Here is a 22,866-nt window from a genome sequence, read left to right as displayed (position 1 = left end):
TACAGCCATAAGATCTTTTGTATTCACCTGAGAGCACAGAAAGGGGAAGTTCAAAAATTAGGAATGGGCAATAAAAATGCTGGCTTTGCCAGCAATGCCCACATTCCAGGAATGAATAAAAAAAGAAAATTGCATATTGCAACACCAACACACCATGTATGCACCTGCAGCCATTTTTGTAGTGTGTCTGTGTCCTACTCTCAAGAGTTGGGACACCTCATTATAATAACTAAATTAGCAGCCTCCCATTTCCAAACCCACGATCCCGCACATTCTGCCTTGTGATCTCTCCTGGTCCTCACTCTCCCAGTTTCCAGTTCGGCAACCCATCCTTCTGCCCTGTGATCTCTGTCATTCCCCCTCGCTCCTGGTATCCCCTTCCTCCCAATTATCATTCCGACATTCTCCTTCTGTTCCCCCCCACCCACCCCCAACGCCCCTGATTTTTCCCAGTTTCTCTTGATTGTTGATCTGACACCCCATTTCTGCCCCCAATCTTTCCAGTCCCCCATTCCTCAAGATTGCCAGACCAACACCTCTCCCCCAACTAGAAGTTGGGGGAGTTCCGAAGAAGGGTCACTGACCCGAAACGTTAACTCTGCTTCTCTTTCCACAGATGCTGCCAGACCTGCTGAGTGAATCCAGCATTTCTTGTTTTTGTTTCACCTCTCCCCCAACCTCTGATCTTTCCCGGTTGCTGGGGACTATTCCCATCATTCCCTGCCTGCGGCCTTCTAACACTGGTTTTCCTGGCAGCCGGCCAGCCTCTCAATTGGGTGGGAAATTGAGTAAAATGATAATAATGAGGTCCTACGGTTGAATTCAGCATGACCTCCAAGTTCTCAGGATTTCTGGACTTTGCCCCCACAAGCAAGTTCCTTGCTCCATCCCTGTCTGTCCATAAATGTTGGGACCACAGTGTCCATGTAAACTCTCCTACCATATAAACGGTCATCCCCTCAACCTTGTCATCTCAACCTTGCCAATCTGCTCTAACTGTCTCAATTACAGACAAGCCTATCTTTGATCACTTCCTATGCTTCATCACCACCTACATTCCCTCATCTCACTCCCTGCTATGTTTGACCCTGGAAGATTCCAGAACAGGATGGGAATCAGGAAAGAAAGATCAGAACTAACTCAGTGTAGTGCAAAAGCTTCTCACAGAAGCAAACCAGGTACTGAGACAGAGGCAGGCCAGAGAGCATACAAGGGCAGCAGATGTCTGGGAACATCATCGCTTCCAAGTTTCCTTCCAGGACACACAACATCCCGACTTGGACATATATATCGCCGTTCCTTCATTGCCACTGGGCCAAAATTCTGGAACTCCCTATCTAATAGCCTCTTGCCCTCTCGCAACCATGCCTCACAGTCACCCTCCACAAATGTTGTTCTTCCCCCCTCTTCACATAAGCCATTACAAACACTCATTACTTTTTGCTTTCTCTCCTTGCAGGAGAAGGGAGCACTGTGACAGATACCTTATTGGTCACTGGCAATATGTGCTCACCTGCTCCACTGCGAAGGAGGTCTTGGTCCAGGAGGCTGTAGATGTCAGCAGTGACCTCCCATGACAGCCTGTGTCTCCTAAGGCAGTGGTGCTCAGAAAAGTCACGAGAGCTAATACTCTGCCAGTACACCATCTCTTGGGGGTCTCACCTCCTTCCAACTGGATCTTGGTGTCCATTCCCTCTGCCCTTTGAAGGAGCTGGTGCTGCTGCTGCTATTGGTGTTGCCCCTGCTGCTGCTGTTGGTGTTGCCCCGGCTGCTGCTCGTGCAGTTGGTGGTGGTATTGCTTCTGTTTTTGCCCATCATCAGAGGTGTAACGCTGAGTTTCATAAGCTGCTCCCATGTCATGGTGAAGGCTGACAGCAGCGAAGTGCAGCTGAAGGTGAATGAAGTGCTAGATAGATGAAGTGCCTTCCAAGAAGTTGCTAATCACCTTTCAAGCAGTGATAGCACTCTCTGAGAGAATAAGTGCTTTGAACACCAGCCTCTCATCTGACCATGCTGGAGCTCTTTAGTTTCACTGAGCAAATGCTTCCCAGAAGCAGATCTTCCCGCTGTGTACTCGCCTTGGTGATTCAGATGAGTTGCTGACAGGTCAGTAAACTGGTGCCATGATGGGGAAGTCAGAATCCAGGGCTAAAGAAGCTCTTAATTGCCTTTTTAATTGCCTCATTTGGTATCCTGCCAGATCCCAGGGGCCACTGGCCTTGGAACCCATGCCAGAGAAACTCGGAAGAGCGCAGGATGACATCGGAATCCCAACTTGGCGTCAATTCTAGGGGACTTAACTCCCTGCACATATGCAAATCCACGTCCCCTAGGCTGGGAAAACTTCTTCCTGTAAGTCATACTTCCAAATGCAACTCAATCAAGAGACCACAGCAAATATATTTCAAACTCTTAAACCCAACTTTCTCCTCAGATGGGAGAGACAGTGGCATAGTGGTAATGTCACTGAACTAGTAATCCAGGATTAATAAATTCAATTAATTAAAAGAATTCTAGAATTGAAAGCTAGTGTCAGTAATGGTGCCATGAAACTATCATTGATTGTTGTAAAAACCATCCAGTTCACTAATGTCCTTTAGGGAAGAAAATCTGCTGTCCTTACCTGGTCTGGTCTACATGTGACTCCAGACCCACAGCAATGTGGTTGACTCTTAACTGCCCCCTGAAATGGCCTAGCAAGCCATTCAGTTCAAGGGCAGTTCGGGGATGGCCTTGCTAATGATGCCCACATCCATGAAAGAATAAAAAAAAATGCTATTAAATGATCTGTTGTGTGCTCATTTGCCCTATGCAATGTCTGAAGTATGCTGCATGTGTGAGCAAATAAACATGGATCATACAGTTAGGATTTGTTGAAAGCTTGGATTGTATGTTCATCTTTGTAAATGTTAGTGTAATCACAGCTGTGAAGTTTGCCCTCTGCAGTATGGGTATACATATGGAATTAGACAAGAGCAATTGCACTGCATGAGTACTTTGCAATGAGCTTCAGTCTGAGTGTAACAGTATTTAGAGGGAACTCTTTGTAACATGCAGATTTTACCCATCTACTTTGCATCAATAAAAGCTTTACCTTGGCCAATTTTCTGGAGCTGGCCAACCTGTTCCTTATCTGCTCCCAGTTGCTCTGAAGATTAGCTATCATGTTGACTCTTTGGGCCAACTATTACTCTGGGAGGTAAGCCCTTAAGTGGCAGATAGGGCAAGCCTCCTGTGGCCTACATCTTGAAGGAACATCTCCACACTTGCATTATTGAATGTTGGAGTTCTTTGTGAGGACTGTGCTGGTGCTTTTCAATGATGCACATTTGCTGCTATGATTCACTTCATGCCTATCATACTCCTGCTGCCAAAAAAATGACCTCTTTTATTGGAAGCTGCAGCCTCTTTAAGAGCTGCAGTTGGGCTGTGTTTCCTGTCCCTTGTCTTCCCCCTTTTAGCAGACTCAATCCTATGGGGAAATTGCAATGAATTTAAAACAAAGCCATTCCCTGCAGATTTAGTGGGGTTAACAATTTCTGACTTGTGAAAATGCAACACTCACAGTGCACTGATCCTACAGTCATAACATGGGAACAAAATACTTACTTCTCATATAATTTTTTTTTCTTATATTGCACCAAAGTGCACTTACTACAACTCAATCAGAAATGGTTGTCAGTTTTTATTACATACTATCTGTCTGTAATACTTTCAGTTATGATAAGTTAATAAGCCACTACGTGGCATGAAATAGACTTGAAAGTAAATCACATTTTGGATTTCATGTGTTTGGGTGTGTCTAAAATAACATTTCCAAAATCCTTCAAAAATGTTGGCCTGGCTACTGATGACCTACCTCAAGAAGGCACTCACACACCCTACCAAGTGGAATCATTTCCATATTTAAGTATTACTAGATGTCTGTAGTGCAATGCCAGCTATAGATTAGTTCAAGTATTCCATCAAACTTAAGTGTTCTATCTAAATTGTTGGTTAGACAGAAAACTTTAGGGAAAATTGATACCCTACAGAGAAAACCAAATGGGATTGACAGACTGTTTAAAAATCAAACAAACCAAACCTCTCAGTTTGAAATGACTTTTGCTCCAGTGAGGAAAGCATCTAAACCTGACCCACTCTTGCAAATACAATACTCTGCTTTTTCCCTGTAATATATGAGTCAGGTTTGTAATGCGAAAGAACCTACCACTCAGAGGATGCGGTACAGTGCATTGTCGTTTTTTAATTGGAGAAGGGAATGATGTATTTTGTACTGGTGGTCCCATTCTTTTCTTTTGCTGTTTCATAGGCTCAGCCAGCTGGACTCTCCTTTGCTTTGCCTTAACTTCAAGCTGCTGTATACGCTTTTGTGATCGAGAGATAAAATCTGGTTTATACATCTCCAGTGCCTCCTGATGACAAAAGAAAATAATATAATTACATTATGATTCATACAGTACTGAATCTATAAAGGTCTTCTTACTTCAATATAGTTCTACATATAGTTAAAGACAAATGAGTGGATCATTCAAAAGACTTCCAACATGCACATGATGGGTGGATAGAAGTTTGTATGCTTTCATTCAGACCATTACTTACATCAAGATCAAAGTTTCAGGGCACTAGCACCCTCCATTACAGAGGAACTAAAATTAAATGGTGAAGATAGTGCTTTCATTTGATTACTCAAACCTGTGTCCTTACTTCTCTCACATTGCTTTCTGTGAAGTTTCTTACATCTATTGCCAACACATTCTGGTTCGTTGGAACATTACTGTCATGCTATAAATTACTTTCATTACATTAATAACAGCATTCCTCACCATTTCCCCACCTATTCTGTAAGTTATTTTCTTTCTCTGCCATTTTGCTGTAATGTCATTCTGTAACCCTTTGGTGTCTCTCTCAAATTGCCTATAAAAAATTATTTTCAGAATTCAGGCGAGGCTATATTTAGAGGGTATGAAGAATCAACCAAATATAGTGTGGATGAGAGTAGGATAGATGTGGTGGAATTTTAGTAAACCAATTGGGACTTTACATCAAAAATAATCCAATGCACACAAATCACTAGATTTATTGAATTTAATTTCATAACTCACCATGGTGGGATTACGAATTCATATCCTCTGGGTTGCTAATTCAGGACCATAACCACTGCACCATCACAACCAGCTGTTCTGGATAACATCACAAACTTAGTTTGTGAATAATTATTAACAAAACATTGTATCTTTCTGCTTCATTACAATGTGCACCATACATCAATACTCCACGGAGAAAATTTTTGTGGGGGTACACCCACTTGTCTGCTGGAACTTTGGCAGAAGAGCCACAGATGTCCCCAAAAAGTGACCTAAACTTTTACTGTATTGTGACTATTGTAACTAATACTACAATTTGTAACAATACCTATTTAAGTATTGTTGTAAAAAGAGACATGCTGTTGAAGATTTTCATCTTGCACTCATCAGGACAGGTGCAAGAATGCCAAATTTCAAAGATGGCAACAATTTATAATGAATAAGAAAAGGGTGCTGATTGGTTGGCAAGTCAACTCTGATTGTTCGAGGCATTGCCATGGAGATTGCACCAGGAAACTATTGTACCCCATGGTTCTTGCATCTATACTGGTGAGTGCAAGACGAAAAGATTCGCAGCGTCCCTTTTTTCAGTAATACTCAAGTTCTGTCCTACCAAGCGACTATTTGAATACCTATTTAGAAAGTTATGCAAGTGCACAACAGGTTCATTTATATTAGTTATAAATACACAACAGGTTATATTATGCCTGTGTGGAGTTTGCAAGTTCTCCCTGTGTCTGCGTGGGTTTTCTCCGGGTGCTCTGGTTTCCTCCCACAAGCCAAAAGACTTGCAGGTTGGTAGGTAAATTGGCCATTATAAATTGCCCCTAATGTAGGTAGGTGGTAGGGAAATATAGGGACAGGTGGGGATGTGGTAGGAATATGGGATTAGTGTAGGATTAGTATAAATGGGTGGTTGATGGTCGGCACAGACTCGGTGGGCCGAAGGGCCTGTTTCAATGCTGTATCTCTAAACTAAACTAAACTATATTCATTGAGTCATAGAAAGATGCAGCAAAGATGGAGGCTATTTGGACCATCATATCTATATAGAGTGATCCAATTTATTGCACCCCTCTGCTCTTTCCCCATAGCCATGTAAATTTGTTCCCTTCAAGTCTGTATTCAATTCTCTTTTGAAAGTTACTCCTGAATCTGCTTCCACCACCGTTTCAGGCAACGTATTCCAATTCACAACCACTTACTGTGAAAACAAAGTTTCCTCATGTCACCGCTTGTTCTTTTGCCAATCAGCTTAAATTTGTGTCTTCTGGTTACCAATTCTTCAGGTGCTAGAAACAATTTTTCCTTATTTATTCCATCAATACCATTCATGATTTTGAACACTTCTATTAAATCTCAATCTTTTCTGCCCTAAGGAGAACACAGTTTTTCTAGTCTCTCCACATAACTGAAGTTCCTCATCCATGGTATCATTATAGTAAATCTCTTCTGTACCCTCTCCAAGCCTTGTCATTCTTCCTAAAGTGTTGTGCCTAACGTTTAGTTAGAAATACAAAACAGGTTAGTCAGCATTTGAAAGAGAAAGATGATGGATGGTGAAATTAACTTTTTTCTCTTCCAGCAATAAACCAACCTGCTGTGTATTTCCAATATTTTCTGTTTCCATCCAAGGTAATTCAATATTTATTGGTTTTCTTTTTGGTTCTACAGTTTAAAATACTTAGAATCGTAAGAAGGGCATTCAGCTAATCACCTGTACCAGCACTCTGAAAGAACTGTACATTTCGTCTAATTTCCCTTCCTTGTCACCATACACTTTTAATTTTCTTTTTCAAATATTTATCCACTTCCTTTAAAAAGAATTGGGGGTTTTGTGTGTCCTTACAACCCTCCTTGTGAAAAGATTCTAATCTATCCCTTTGTTCATTTGGTGATAATTTCTAATTTATGCCTTCTAATTATCCTGACAAGTGGAAGTAGGAACACAGGAATGTAGCAATATATAAAACTGGAAAAAGACCTCATGGTCTATCTGGCTGGTCCCCAGTTATTAGAAAATATCTTTCGTGAATGTGCTGATGCACTTAAGATAGACCATTCATCAACTTATCAAGTGCCTTTTAAAAATTCATATACATAGTTCATAGAATGTTCTCAGGATAGTTTCTTAGAACAGCACATTCTGGAGCCAACCAAAGAGCAGACTATACTAGACCTGGTACTGTGCAATGGGATAGAATTAATTAATGACCTCATAGTGAAGGTGCCCCTAGGTAGCAGCGATCACAACATGATTGAATTTTACATTCAGTTTGAGGGAGAGAAGAGTGGGTCTAAGACTAGTATTTTAAACTTAAATAAGGGCAATTGTGAGGGCATGAAAGCAAAGCTAGCAAAAGTGAACTGGCAAAATAGGTTCAGGGACAGGTCAATAGAAATGTCGTGGCAGACATTTAAGGGGATATTTCAGAATATACAGAATAGATACATTCCAACGAGAAAGAAAAATTCCAAGGGGAGGACTCACCATCCGTGGTTAACTAAAAAAGTTAAATATAGTATCAAACTTAAAAAAAAAGCATATAACTGCACAAAGATGGGTGGCAGGTCTGACGATTGGACAGAATATAAAAAACAGCAAAGAGTGATTAAAAGTTTAATAAGGAGGGAAAAGTTAGAGTATGAAAGAAAGCTGGCTAGAAATATAAAAACAGATAGTAAGAGTTTCTACAGATATTTAAAAAAAGAGTGAACAAAGTGAGCGTTGGTCCCATAGAAAGTGATTCTGGGGAATTAATAATGGATAATAAGGAAATGGCAGATGAATTGAACAGGTATTTTGCATCAGTCTTCACCATAGAGGATATAGGTAACATCCCAGAAATAGCTGTAAATCAGGAAATGGAAGGGAGGGAGGAACTCAAGAAAATTACAATCACCAGGGAAGTGACAATGAGCAAACTGTTAGAGCTGTGGGTTGACAAGTCCCCAGGTCCTGAGGGATTTCATCCTAGGGTCTTAAAAAAAGTGGTAGTGAGATATTTGATGCGTTGGTTTTAATTTCCCAAAATTCCCTAGATTCGGGGAAACTTCCATTAGATTGGAAAATAGCCAATGTAACTCATTTATTCAAAAAGAAAGGGGGACAGAAAGCAGGAAACTACAGGCCAGTTAGCTTAACATCTGTCATAGGGAAAATGTTGGAAGCTATTGTTAAAGATGTTATAGCAGGGCACTTAGAAAAATTCAAGGTAATCAAGCAAAGTCAACATGGTTTTGTGAAAGGGAAATCATGTTTAACCAAGTTATTGGAGCTCTTTGAAGAAGTAACATGTGCTGTGGATAAAGGGGAACCTTTCCAGATTTCCAGAAGGCATCTAATAAGGTGCCACATCAAAGGTTATTGCAGAAAATAAAAGCTCATGATGCAGGGGGCTACATTTTGGCACGGATAGAAGATTGGCTAGCTAACAGGAAACAGACAGTAAGCATAAATGAGTAATTTTCTGGTTGGCAAGATGTAATGAGTGGTGTGCCACAGGGATCAGTGCTGGGGCCTCAACTTTTTACAATTTAGATAAATGCCTTGGATGAAGGGACCAATGGTATTGTTGCTAAATTTATTGATGACACAAAGATTGGTAGGAAAGTAATTTGTGAAGAGGACATAAGGAGTCTACAATGGCATATCGATAAGTTAAGTGAGTGGGCAAAGATCTGGCAAATGGAGTATAATGTAGGAAAATGTGAAATTGTCCATTTTGGCAGGAAGAAGAAAAAAGAAGCATGTTATCTAAATGGTGGGAGATTGCAGAGCTCTGAGATGTAGCGGGATCAGGGTGTCCTAGGGCATGAATCACAAAAGATTAGTATGCAGGTACAGCAATTAGGAATGCTAATAGAATGTTGTCATTTATTGTGAGGGGAATTGAATACAGAAATATGCTTCAGTTATACAGGGCATTGGTGAGACCACATCTGGCGTACTGTGTACAGTATTGGTCTCCTTATTTAAGGAAGGCTGTAAATGCATTGGAAGCAGTTCAGAGAAAATTTACTCGACTAATACCTGGAATGGGCGAGTTGTCTTATGAGGTAAGGTTGGACAGGCTAGGTTTGCATCCACTGGAGTTTAGAAGAGTAAAAGGCAACTTGATTGAAACATATAAGATTCTGAAGGGGTCTTGACAGGGTGGAGGTGGAAAGGATGTTTCCTCTTGTGGGAGAATCTAAAACTAGGGGTCACTGTTTAAAAATAAGGGGTCATCCATTTAAGACAGAGATGAGGAGAATTTTTTTCTCTGAAAGGGCTGTGAGTCTTTGGAACTCTTCATCAAAAGGTGGTGGAAGCAGAATCTTTGAATATTTTTAAGGCAGAGGTAGATAGATTCTTGATGAGCAAGGGGGTGAAAGGTTGTTGGGTTATTGGGGGTAGGCTGGAATGTGGAGTTGAGGTTACAACCAGATCAGCCATGATCTTGTTGAATGGCGGAGCAGGCTCGAGGGGCTGAGTGGCCTACTTCTGCTCCTAATTCGTATGTGCATATAACATCCATTGCATTCCTTGATCAGTACTCTGTGTTCTCAAAGAACCCTATTAAGTTTGTCAGATACAACTTGCCCTTTACAAATCGGTGTTGGCCATGTCATGCTAGGCCCACACCCGCCAAGAAAGAGGCACATTAATTTTGGCATGAACATTGATTTTATACTGTTACTGGAGTGAAGAAAGGACTTGTTAAACAGATCAGCCGTGGCTGCAAAAGACATTTGCATATTAACAGATAGTGCTTGAAAGGACAAAGGACCATTCCCTGACACATTCAACCCACAATGGACCTTGATCACCAGGTATTGTATGTAAGAGGAGCATTCCAGAGACTGCTAAGGTGATACAATCCAATACGTGGTCAGACCAGTTAGTCACATGACTAACCTGCTTGGCAACCTGGGTTTTTCTGAATTGTACAAACAGTTTGAACTCAGAGTGTCCTTTTCCTCCTGGACTGAGAAGATCTCTCCTGTCTGTTCCCATCTCTTTCTCATGGAACTCCAAATCCACACATGAATCCCAAGAGAGAAAAGTCTCCTACAGCGAACAAGATTTAAGAAGACTACTGGGCCTCAATGAAAAGCAAGATCTACCTAAAATCAAGGACTCTACAGTGAGCTCGAAGAACCGTAACAAAAACTCTTCAGATATTGCCTCAAACTTTTCCACTTTATTTTTCTTCTGCTCTTTTCTGTCTCTATTTCCATGTGTGTATCATGAATGTATGCTAGCGTGGGCATGTCATGTATCCGTAGGCGTCAACCAAATTAGAGTTTACATTCAAGTTTAATAAATTTCAACCTTCTTTTCTTTAAACCTAAGAAAACCTGTTTGTGCTGGTTTCTTTGCCTTATAATTGGAAAGCGGTGAACAAGGATTCACCAAGGGGAAGCCAAAAACAGTGTGTTTAAAATTAAATCTTGTTAGAGGACGACCAGGTGAAGGCTGAAAGGGAACTCTCGACCTCTTTCTCACCGGGTCATAACAGCTATCTTTAATAAACCCATGCCTTTGAATGAGTGCTAATACTAATCTGTATTATTTTGATCTCTAGAAACTTACTGACGAATGTTGTTAGGCTAACTGGTCTCTAGTAATCTGGTTCACTCCTTTCTCCTTTTTTGAACTGTCATGTTTAATTTGCACTGTCCAGCCTACTGACACAACTTCCATATTCAAAGCTGTGTGAAATATTATGGTCAGAGTTTCTATTGTTTCTTCTCTGACCATCCAAAATACACTGGGCCAACCAATGCCTCCTTCACTTTGATCTCTAATGACTTTTTCAGTGCATTTACCTAGCCAACAATGATGATAGCTAGTTGCTTCATTTCCTCCTCTTGAAGCCTATCATACACTTAAAAAAAAACTCAGGCAAAGTTCTGATTTAGTATTGTTACCACCAGGTGAGAAAGAGAAATAGGGTTCCCTTTCAGCCTTCACCTGGTCTTACTGTAACAAGGTTTAATTTTCAACACACCGTGTTTTCAGCTCCCCTTTGGTGAATCCCTTTTCACCGCTTTCCAATTATAAGGCAAAGAAACCAGCACAAACAGGTTTTCTTAGGTTTAAAGAAAAGGTTGAAATTTATTAAACTTGAACTTAAACTCTAATTCAGTTGACGCCTACGGATACATGACGTGCCCACGCTAGCATGCATACATGACACACACATGCAAATAGAGACAGAAAAGAGCAGAAGAAAAATAAAGTGAAAGGTTTAAGGCAATATCTGAAGAGTTGTTGTTACAGTTCTTCAAACTCACTGTAGAGTCCTTGATTGTAGTTATATCTTGCTTTTCGTTGGGGCCTAGTATCCTTCTTAAACCTCGTTCGCTGAAAGAGATTTTTCTGTCTTGGGGTTCATGTGTCTTCAGTGGATTCAGAGGCTTGTGAGAAAGAGCTGGGAGCAGACAGGAGAGAAATCTTCTCAGTCCAGGAGCAAAAAACCTTTCTGCCCCAACATGTTTCTACAAATTCAAAAAACTCAGGTTGTCCAGCAGGCTAGTCATGTGACTAGCTGGTTTGACCATGTCCGTTTGTGTATTCAGCCATCTTAGCAGTCAACCTGGAATGCGAGCTCCCCCACCTTCAATGTCTGGTGATCAAAAGTCCATTGTGGGTTGAATGTGTGAGGCAATGGCTGCTTTGTCCTTTCAAACATTGTCTGTTAATATGCAAATATATTTTCCAGCCATGGCTGATCTGTTTAACAAGTCCTTTCTTAACTCCAGTAACAGTTTAAAAATCAATGTTCATGTCAAAATTAATGTGCCTCATTCTTGGCAGCTGGGGGCCTAGCATGATAGTATCTGTGGCATTCCTTCATCCTCCATGAGATCATCTTTTTAATTTGCAAGATAAATGCCTCATTATTTTTCTTTATGTTTTGTCAGTCTTTCATCATAGTTCTTCTTTGCCATTCTAATCATCACTACATCATTAAAAGAAAGAACTTGCAGTTGTATGATACCTTATCATGTTTGTAGGCTGCCCCAAAGCAATTTCACAACCAATTAATTGCTTTTGAAGATACTGTTGTTATATGGGCAATGTGGCTGCCATGGGGTCTTATACATCTTATCCAAAAGGCAGCACCTCCAGCAATGTAGCGCTCCCTCAGTACTGCACTGAAATGTCAGCCCAGGTTACGTTAAGCAGCATTGAAAGTTAAGTGGGAAGGTAAAACCAGATTCTCTTTAAAAACAATATAAGAAAGTCATGCGCCATAGAAAATATGTTACTGGGCATTTTTCAATTTGTCGGGATTAATTGCTTTCAAGGTCAATATGGTACAAGTAGTGTGATTTGTTTCATACATAATTAATAGTGCAGGAAAAACCAAAGGGACATAATTGGAAGGAAATGGATTCAGCAAAAAGAAAGCTATTGATGTTCTTGCCTTTACATCTGGAAGATGAGTCATCCGCCTATGACAATGTGCTCCACAGCATTAGTAGCAACTCCCACAGAAATACTTACCCTGCTACATTATGCACCACACTGTATTGGAGCAGTACAATTCAGATAATAACAGAAAATGAAGGGGACGTTCAGAACCGTTTGTGCTACAATATTATTTAGTATTAAAACTCTCAGCTGGATTTTTTAAATGCGAAATCCTAGTTTCAAATGTAACACTATCTCCTTTCATCATTTATTTTTCAAAATAAGCTATGAGGCAATAACAGCTGATTTTCTATGCTTGGTAGTACACACATAGACCAGGATTTTACAGGGCTTCAAGGACCAGGCTGGGAGACAGTGGGGGGTGGGGCGGGGGAGTGAAGGGGGGAATTGGGAAGATTGGCGGGGGGAGGTGTACCCATCACCTTTTCGCCGCCATGGCATTTTACCAGCAACAGGGAAGGTGGTGGACGGCCCTCCTGCCCCATAAGTGGGCAATAAAGGGCCTCTTCCCATTGCTGCTGGCATTTTACCAGCAGTGGGTGTGTAAACCCTGGCAGCCTCCCTGCAGGCACGGGGGAGGGCCTCCTGATCAGGCACTCTGTGGCTGAGCTAATGGCCACCCCTGCGGCAAACACCTGCCCCCTACCCTCATCAAACACCACCAACCCTCCTCCTCAGCCCACCCGCAACTTACCTTGGTCCCAACGGCAGCTCATTAGCTGCCTGATGGATGTCAAATCCAGTCGGGGCTCCCAGAAGCAGACAAGGCGGGGTTGCCCTGGGCTTTCTGGCCCATCGTCAAGGCCACCACCGCCCTGACAATACCTGGGCCCTACAGTGCAAATGTTTAGGCATCATTGAGAAATGGCCCGATCACAGTGGAGATTTCAGAAAATTACAATAGACTGTGGGGAAACTAGTATGGAATTGGTATTGGTTACAAACTAATTATGAGAATTGTTAAAGCAATTTAAGAAAAATTTCTTTGTAACAACTTGCAGAATGGTGTGGCAGGGAACAGAGAAGCAATAATTTTATCAAATGTGATTGATTAACATTCAGTATACCATCCACCTTTGCTTTGAGCACGGTGCTGAGGAGATTTGCTAGAATGATACTCGGGATCAAGGACTTCAATTATATGGAGACACTGGAAAAGCTGGGATTGTTCTTCTTCTTTAATAGAGGTGTTCAAAATCATGAAGGGTTTTGATACAGTAAAGAAGGAGAAACTGTTTCCAGTGGAGCAAGGATCAGTAACCAGAGGACACAAATTTAAGATAATTGGCGAAAGAGGCAGAGGTGATTTTTTTTACACTGATTTATTATGATCGGAAATTCACTGAAAGGGTGGCAGAAGCAAATTCAACAGTGACTTTCAAAAGGAAATTGAATATATACTTGAAGGGGAGAAAATTGCAGGGCAATGGGGAATGTTTAGGGGAGTGGGTCGAATTGAATAGCTCTTTCAAAGAGCTGGCACAGCCACGGTGGGCTGAATGGCCTTCTGAGCTGTATGATTTTGTGATATTGATTATTGGCATCAGCCTTGGCTCAGTGGTAGCACGCTGACCTCTGAGTTAGAAAGTCATAATTTCAAGTCCCACTCCAGAGGTTTCACTCTCAGAGGTACTGTCTTAAAAATACATTAAACTAAGGCCATATCTGTGTTCTCAGGTGGATGTAAAATATCCCATGGCAGTTTTTGAAGAAGAGCAGAGAAGACCTCTGGTGTCTTGATCAACACCACCAAAATTATTTGGTCATTACAGCATTGTAGTTTGTGGGATCTTGCTGTGAATAAATTGGTTGCTGTGTTTCACTACATCAAAACAATGACTACACATTAAAAGTACTTCATCGGCTGTAAAGCACTTTTGGATGTTGTGAAAGATGCTATATATAGATGCATTTTTGAAATTTCTTTTATTTAAATTGACTTTTATTTTCTCTCCCTCCCTCCCTTTACATTTCACTAAGTATTGAACTGTCCTGCAGCTGAAGGAGGAAACAATTGAGGTTGGACGTAAACATCTGTCAGTGATGTGCTTGAGTCACACATTGGATGCAGCATTTGAATGTCTCAGGGTGATGAGTGTACAGATTGTCTCTCTTCCTCAGCTAACCTTCGCTCACTGCCTCCTACTACAGTGTAGGCAAAGCAGTGGTTTCACTAGGTAAACAATCATGAACACCAACCATACTCCCACTATTTGGCATTGTACTTTAAAAAAAGGTTTCTGCAGGAAATGGGTATTTAATGACAGATTCTGCATACAATAATCAAGGAATTCCAATGGCCCAACATATAATTAATATTTTTGGCAAATCACAATTAAAGGCTTTATGCGATGGTGACTCTATGCACTAAAGGAGACATTGTGCCCTGAATATTTGTACTCCCTATGTTAGTCAGCAACAATCTTTTTTTTAAACGAAAATAGTGCAGTGCATTGAAGAATGAACAAACTGTTTCATAGAATAGAGAGAAATAGATTTGTTCACACAATACCCCAGAAGCCGATTTTCTAATCGAAACCATGCCACCTCTGGGCAGTGCTAAATGGAAGCGAGGTACTTCCCCACATAGAATGGAGGAAATAAATCAAAGAATGAGTCATGCTGAGCTGCTCTTCCACATCTCCAAGAGACCAGTTTTAAAGTTGCCATCCAACTGATTAGCTGCACATCAAGGAGACCAACAAAGGGAAAGAAGTGTAAAACACCTTTTAAAATTGTCCTTTGTTGCCCAGTTGTGTAGCAGGATTGTGATAGCACAAAAAAAATTACCTTGAACTGATTTTAACATGGTTGAAATGTTTTCATCAACAACATAAATTTAATTCACCTATTTAATTCTTCTACCTCACCTTCCATTCTCTAGTAAAATAATATAAATTGTTACCGAAATGTGGTTTTAGAGACCTTACAGGATCTGCAGCTATACCATGTAAGGAAATTGCGAATGCATTCCGTTCAATTTCTTCTTGATTCCCTAGAATTCCCAGTGTGGTGTAGAGTCTGATACAGTGATCAAATGTTCCCCTAAGTGGTTAAAAAGCAATTTTATTTGCTATACTGAAATGTGAACTCCATTACTGAGCATCACATGACTAATAACAGATAATGGAGTGTGTGAGCATTTCTCAGTCATTTTCATATACTTGAGCAATTTTATTTTCAATAACAAGAACAGTTAAATCGAAAATAATTGATTTCATTCATGGGAATAATTCTATTTGTTATACATTTTGCTCAGCTATAGCAGGCAGGTTCCTCAATTTATTTTTCAAGTTAATTAAAAATAAAACTTTATGGTAGGAAATTTTGTTTTGTTGTTTTTCAAATGTTTCATTAGGAAGATGCGAAGTTCAGTAACCACGATTTTACCTAGTGTTAAAGACAAACCAAACTTGCAGGAACTGTAGCTTGAGACAAGGATACATTAATGTTATTTAATGGTAAAAATTGATTTAGTTGGCCTTTAACTAGTTAAATAAAATAGAGATGCAGGGCCAGGCGATGTGTTGTGCCTGTATGATGTGGGAGCTGGTAGACCCCATTGTGGCTCCCAGTGACCACATCTGTAGCAAGTCTTGGTTGCTCGGGAACTCCGGCTCAGAGTTGATGAGCTGGAGTCTGAGCTTCGGACACTGTGACACATCAAGGTGGGGGCGTGTTACCTGGACACTGTGTTTCAGGAGACAGTCACACCCCTTAGATTAACTACCTTGAATTCGGCCAGTGGTCAGAGACAAGAGAGTGTAACTATGAGTGAGGCAGGTAGAGGGATCCAGGAGGTAGTGTTGCAGGAGTCTCAGCCCTTGTCCTTGTCCAACAGGTTCGAGATTCTTGCTCCCTGTGTGGAAGAGAGTAGGGACTGTAGGGAGGATGCGCAAACTGACCATAGCACTGTGGTACAGGGAGCCATTCAAGTGGGGGGAGAAAAGAGAAATGTAGTCGTAATCGGGGATAGTATAGTTAGGGGCATAGACACTGTTCTCTGTGGCCAGGATCGAGAGTCCCGAAGGCTGTGTTGCCTACCGGGTGCCAGGGTTCAGGATATCTCATCTGGGCTGCAGAGGAACTTGGAGTGGGAGGGGAAAGATCCAGTAGTCGGGGTCCACGTAGGTACCAACGATATAGGTAGAACGAGGATAGAGGTTCTGCTAAGGGAATATGAGCAGCTAGAGGATAAATTAAAAAGCAGAACCAAAAAGGTAATAATCTCCGGATTACTACCTGAGCCACAAGCTAATTGGCACAGGGTCAATAAGATTAATGAGGTAAATGCGTGGCTGAAAGATTGGTGTGGGAGAAATGGGTTCGAATTCATGGGACATTGGCACCAGCACTGGGGAAGGAGAAAGCTGTTCCGATGGGATAGGCTCCACCTGAATCATGCTGGGTCCTGGCGAATCGCATAACTAGTGTTGTAGATAGGGCTAAACGAAATATTGGAGGGAGGGTTCAGATGCATGGAAAATAAGTAAGTCAAAGTTAAATGAGAAGGTAGGAGTGCAGGTTAGTGATGAGGCTGATTGTTACCAGAAAATAAAAAGAAGGGACAGAACGTGTGAACGTCATATTACACCAAGAAATCGTACAAGAGTATGGAAATTTGATAATACAACAAACTTAAAGACTTTGTATCTGAATGCACGAAGCATTCGGAATAAAATAAATGAGTTAACAGCGCAAATAGAGACAAATGGGTATGATTTAGTGGCGATTACTGAGATGTGGTTGCAGGGAAACCAGGTTTGGGAATTGAATATCCAAGGGTACTCAGTATTTTGGAAGGATAGGCAGGAAGGAAAAGGAGGTGGCATAGCTTTGTGAATAAAGGAAGTGATCAGTGCAGTAGTGGAGATCAAGACGTAGAATCAGTCTGGGTTGAAATAAGAAATAGCAAGGGAATGAAGTTCCTGGTGGGAGTAATCTATAGGTCCACAGACAGTTGTTCCGCAGTGGGACATGGTGCAAACCAGGAAATACTGGGGGCTTGTAAGAAAGGTAAGGCAATAATCATGGGTGATTTTAATATGTATATAGACTGGGTTAATCAAATTGGCAAGGGTGGCCTCGAGGAAGAGTTCATTGAATGTATTAGAGATTGTTTTTTGGAGCAATATGTTGTAGAACCAACCAGGGAGCAGGCTATTCTAGATTTGGTATTACAAGAACAAAGAACAAAGAACAGTATAGCACAGGGACAGGTCATTCGGCCCTCCAAGCCTGCGCCGATCTTGATGCCTGCCTAAACTAACACCTTCTGCACTTCCGGGGCCCATATCCCTCTATTCCCTTCCTATTCATATATTTGTCAAGATGTCTCTTAAACGTCGCTATCGTATCTGCTTCCACCACCTCCCCTGGCAGCAAGTTCCAGGCACTCACCACCCTCTGTGTAAAAAACTTGCCTCGCACATCCCCTCTAAACTTTGCCCCTCGCACCTTAAACCTATGTCCCCGAGTAACTGACTCTTCCACCCTGGGAAAAAGCTTCTGACTATCCACTTTGTCCATGCTGCTCATAACTTTGTAAACCTCTATCATGTCGCCCCTCCACCTCCGTCGTTCCAGTGAAAACAATCCAAGTTTTTCCAACCTCTCCTCATAGCTAATGCCCTCCAGACCAGGCAACATCCTGGTAAACCTCCTCTGTACCCTCTCCAAAGCATCCACGTCCTTCTGGTAGTGTGGCGACCAGAATTGAATGCAATATTCTAAGTGTGGCCTAACTAAGGTTCTGTACAGCTGCAACATGACTTGCCAATTTTTATACTCTATGCCCCGACTGATGAAGGCAAGCATGCCGTATGCCTTCTTGACGACCTTATCCACCTGCGTTGCCACTTTCAGTGACCTGTGGACCTGTACGCCCAGATCTCTCTGCCTGTCAATACTCCTAAGGGTTCTGCTATTTACTGTATACCTCCCACCTGCATTAGACCTTCCAAAATGCATTACCTCACATTTGTCCGGATTAAACTTCATCTGCCATTTCTCCGCCCAAGTCTCCAACCGATCTATATCCTGCTGTATCCTCTGACAATCCTCAGCATTATCCGCAATTCCACCAACCTTTGTGTCGTCCGCAAACTTACTAATCAGACCAGCTACATTTTCCTCCAAATCACTTATATATACTACAAACAGCAAAGGTCCCAGCACTGATCCCTGCGGAACACCACTAGTCACATCCCTCCATTCAGAAAAACACCCATCCACTGATACCCTCTGTCTTCTATGACCGAGCCAGTTCAGTATCCATCATGCCAGCTCACCTCTGATCCCGTGTGACTTCACCTTTTGCACCAGTCTGCCATGCGGGACCTTGTCAAAGGCTTTACTGAAGTCCATATAGATAACATCCACTGCCCTTCCTTCATCAATCATCTTCGTCACTTCCTCAAAAAATTCAATCAAATTAGTAAGACACGACCTCCCCTTTACAAAACCATGCTGTCTCTCGCTAATAAGTTCGTTTGTTTCCAAATGGGAGTAAATCCTGTCCCGAATAATCCTCTCTAATAGTTTCCCGACCACTGACGTAAGGCTCACCGGCCTATAATTTCCTGGATTATCCTTGTCACCCTTCTTAAACAAAGGCACAACATTGTCCTCTGGGACCTCACCTGTAGCCAATGAGGATGCAAAGATTTCTGTCAAGACCCCAGCAATTTCTTCCCTTGCCTCCCTCAGTATTCTCGGGTAGATCCCATCAGGCCCTGGGGACTTATCTACCTTAATGCTTTTCAAGACACCCAACACCTCCTCCTTTTTGATAATGAGATGACTGAGACTATCTGCACTCCTTTCCCTAGGCTCATCATCCACCAAGTCCTTCTGTTTGGTGAATACTGATGCAAAGTACTCATTTAGCACCTCGCCCATTTCCTCTGGCTCCACACATAGATTCCCATCTCTGTCCTTGAGTGGGCCAACCCTTTCCCTGGTTACCCTCTTGCTCTTTATATATGTATAAAAAGCCTTGGGATTTTCCTTAATCCTGTTTGCCAATGACTTTTCATGACCCCTTTTAGCCCTCCTAACTCCTTGCTTAAGTTCCTTCCTACTGTCTTTATATTCCTCAAGTGCTTCATCTGTTCCTCACCTTCCAGCCCTTACAAATGCTTCCTTTTTCTTTTTGACTAGGCTCACAATATCCCGTGTTATCCAAGCTTCCCAAAACTTGCCAAACTTGTCTTTCTCCCTCACAGGAACATGCTGGTCCTGGATTCTAATCAGCTGACATTTGAAAGACTCCCACATGTCAGATGTTGATTTACCCTCAAACAGCCGCCCCCAATCTAAATTCTTCAGTTCCTGCCTAATATTGTTATAATTAGCCTTCCCCCAATTTAGCACCTTCACCCGAGGACTACTCTTATCCTTATCCACAAGTACCTTAAAACTTAAGGAATTATGGTCACTGCTCCCGAAATGCTCCCCCACTGAAACTTCGACCACCTGGTCGGGCTCATTCCCCAATACCAGGTCCAGAATGGCCCCATCCCTAGTTGGACTATCTACATACTGTTTCAAGAAGCCCTCCTGGATGCTCCTCACAAATTCTGCCCCATCCAAGCCCCTAGCACTAAATGAGTCCCAGTCAGTACTGAGGAAGTTAAAATCACCCACCACCACAACCCTGTTACCTTTACATCTTTCCAAAATCTGTCGACATATCTGCTCCTCTACCTCCCGCTGGCTGTTGGGAGGCCTGTAGTAAACTCCCAACATCGTGACTGCACCCTTCCTATTCCTGAGCTCCACCCATATTGCCTCGCTGCATGACCCCTCTGAGGTGTCCTCCCACAGTACAGCTGTGATATTCTCCTTAACCAGTAATGCAACTCCCCCACCCCTTTTAGATCCCCCTCTATCCTGCCTGAAGCTTCTAAAGCCTGGAACATTTAGCTGCCAATCCTGCCCTTCCCTCAACCAAGTCTCTGTAATAGCAACAACATCATATTTCCAAGTACTAATCCAAGCTCTAAGTTCATCTGCCTTACCTGTTATACTTCTCACATTGAAACAAATGCACTTCAGACCACCAGTCCCGCTGTGCTCAGCAACATCTCCCTGCCTGCTCTTCCTCTTAGTCCTACTGGCCTTATTTACTATGTCCTCCTCATTTATTTCACTCGCTGTCCTACTGCTCTGGTTCCCACCCCCCTGCCACACTAGTTTAAACCCTCCCGAGTAACGCTAGCAAACCTTGCAGCCAGGATATTTGTGCCCTTCCAGTTTAGATGCAACCGGTCCTTCTTGTACAGGTCCCATCTGTCCCTGAAGAGAGCCCAATGGTCCAGATATCTGAAACCCTCCCTTCTACACCAGTTGCTCAGCCACGTGTTTAGCTGCACTATCTTCCTATTTCTAGCCTCACTGGCATGTGGCACAGGGAGTAATCCAGAGATTACAACCCTAGAGGTCCTGTTTTTTAACTTACTACCTAACTTCCTAAACTCCCCCTGCAGGACCTCATCACTCTTCCTGCCTATGTCATTGGTACCGATGTGTACCACAACCTCTGGCTGTTCACCCACCCCCTTCAGAATGCCCCCTGTCCGTTCAGAGACATCCTTGACCCTGGCACCAGGGAGGCAACATACCATCCTGGAGTCTCTTTCACGTCCACAGAAGCGCCTATCTGTGCCCCTGACTATAGAGTCCCCTATAACTATTGCTGTTCTGCGCTTTGTCCCTCCCTGCTGAACAACAGTGCCAGCCGTGGTGCCACTGCTCTGGCTGCTGCTGTTTTCCCCTGATAGGCCATCCCCCACAACAGTATCCAAAACGGTATACTTGTTAGAGAGGGGGATAGCCACAGGGGATTCCTGCACTGACTGCCTGCCCCTTCTAGCGGTCACCCATCTATCTGCCTGCACCTTGGGTGTAACCACTTCTCTAAAAGTCCTGTCTATGACACTTTCTGCCACCTGCATGCTCCTAAGTGCATCCAGTTGCCGCTCCAACCGATCCATGCGGTCTGTGAGGAGCTGCAACTGGGTACACTTCCTGCAGATGTCGTCGCCCGGTACGCTGGAAGTGTCACGGACCTCCCACATCTCACAGGTGAAGCACTTCACCCCTCTAACTGTCATTTCTAGCACTAATTAGTTAATCAATATAAAATAAATAAATACTAAATCCTTACTAAATTATGATACACTTAACTATCTGGTCCCTAGTGCTAGATTTCTACAATAAATACTAAATGCTAACTAAATGCAGTAATCTCCTCCCTCTGGTTTAGTTACTCTACTTATTAATTAGTTAATTAGTGCTTTAATCAATTTTTATCAGTTTAATTTTCAAATTTGGTACAGATTCCCTACCAGCCAATCAGGTCACAGCTTTCCTGTGACGTCACTTTTTCAGTTTTTTTTTTTCCCACCCGAGGTAATTTACCGGTCTGGAACTCCGCCCTCCGAGTCTGCTCCGAGAATCCCCGAGGTAAGTTTTTTTATACTTACCGCTCTGGAACTCCGCCCTCCGAGTCTGCTCCAAGAATCTCCGAGGTAGGTTTTTTAATACTTACCGCTCTGGAGCTCCGCCCTCCGAGTCTGCTCCGAGAATTGTGTAATGAGGTGGGATTAATTAATGATCTCATAGTTAAGGATCCTCTAGTGAAGAGTGATCATAGCATGCTAGAATTTCAAATTTAGTTTGAGGGCGAGAAACTGGAGTCCCACACTCGCGTTCTGAAGTTACAAAAAGGTAATTACATAGGCATGAGGACAGATTTGGACTTGGCAGGAAGACTAAAAGGTAGGACAGTTGATGAGCAGTGGCAGATGTTTAAAGAGATATTCAATTCCTCCCAACTAAAATATATTCCAGAGAGGAAGAAAGATTGTAAAAGGAGGAAAAAGAATCCATGGCTAAGCAAGGAAGTTAAGGATAACATAAAGACAAAAACTAAGGCATACAATATTGCAAAGGCCTGTGACAGGCTGGCAGATTGGGAAACTTTTAAAGATCAACAAAGGGTTACTAAAAAAAGTAATAAAAAGAGCAGAAGGTAAATTATGAAAGAAAACTAGCGTAAAATATAAAAATGGATAGCAAAAGCTTCTATAAGTATATAAAAGGGAAGAGAGTAGCTAAAGTGAATGTTGGTCCCTTGGAGGATGAGACTGGGGAGTTAATAGAGGGGAACACAGAAATGGCGGAGACACTAAATCAGTATTTTGCCTCAGTTTCCACTATGGAGGACACTAGTACCATCCCAATAGTAACAGGTAATGCAGAGGTTATAGAAAGGGAGGAACTTAGAACAATCATCATCACTTGGGAAAAAATACTGAGCAATCTTTTGGGATTGAAGGTAGACAAGTC

General features: G+C 42.2%; 1 protein-coding gene across 3 annotated transcripts in view; it reads right to left on the bottom strand.

Moving 5' to 3' along the window:
- The window catches only part of c20h10orf90 (chromosome 20 C10orf90 homolog), a 224,275-nt gene that overhangs the window by 32,770 nt on the left and 168,639 nt on the right, over window positions 1-22,866 (bottom strand). For all 3 annotated transcript variants that reach the window (XM_068052741.1, XM_068052742.1, XM_068052743.1), the window contains one exon: window positions 4,211-4,415. In XM_068052741.1, coding sequence (XP_067908842.1) covers window positions 4,211-4,415 — 205 coding nt within the window. The remainder of the gene's footprint in view (window positions 1-4,210; window positions 4,416-22,866) is intronic.

This window comes from Heterodontus francisci, chromosome 20 (assembly GCF_036365525.1).
Source record: "Heterodontus francisci isolate sHetFra1 chromosome 20, sHetFra1.hap1, whole genome shotgun sequence".
NCBI lineage: Eukaryota > Metazoa > Chordata > Chondrichthyes > Heterodontiformes > Heterodontidae > Heterodontus > Heterodontus francisci.
Note: the sequence above shows the minus strand (reverse complement) of the source record. Positions and strands in the feature narration are given on the sequence as shown.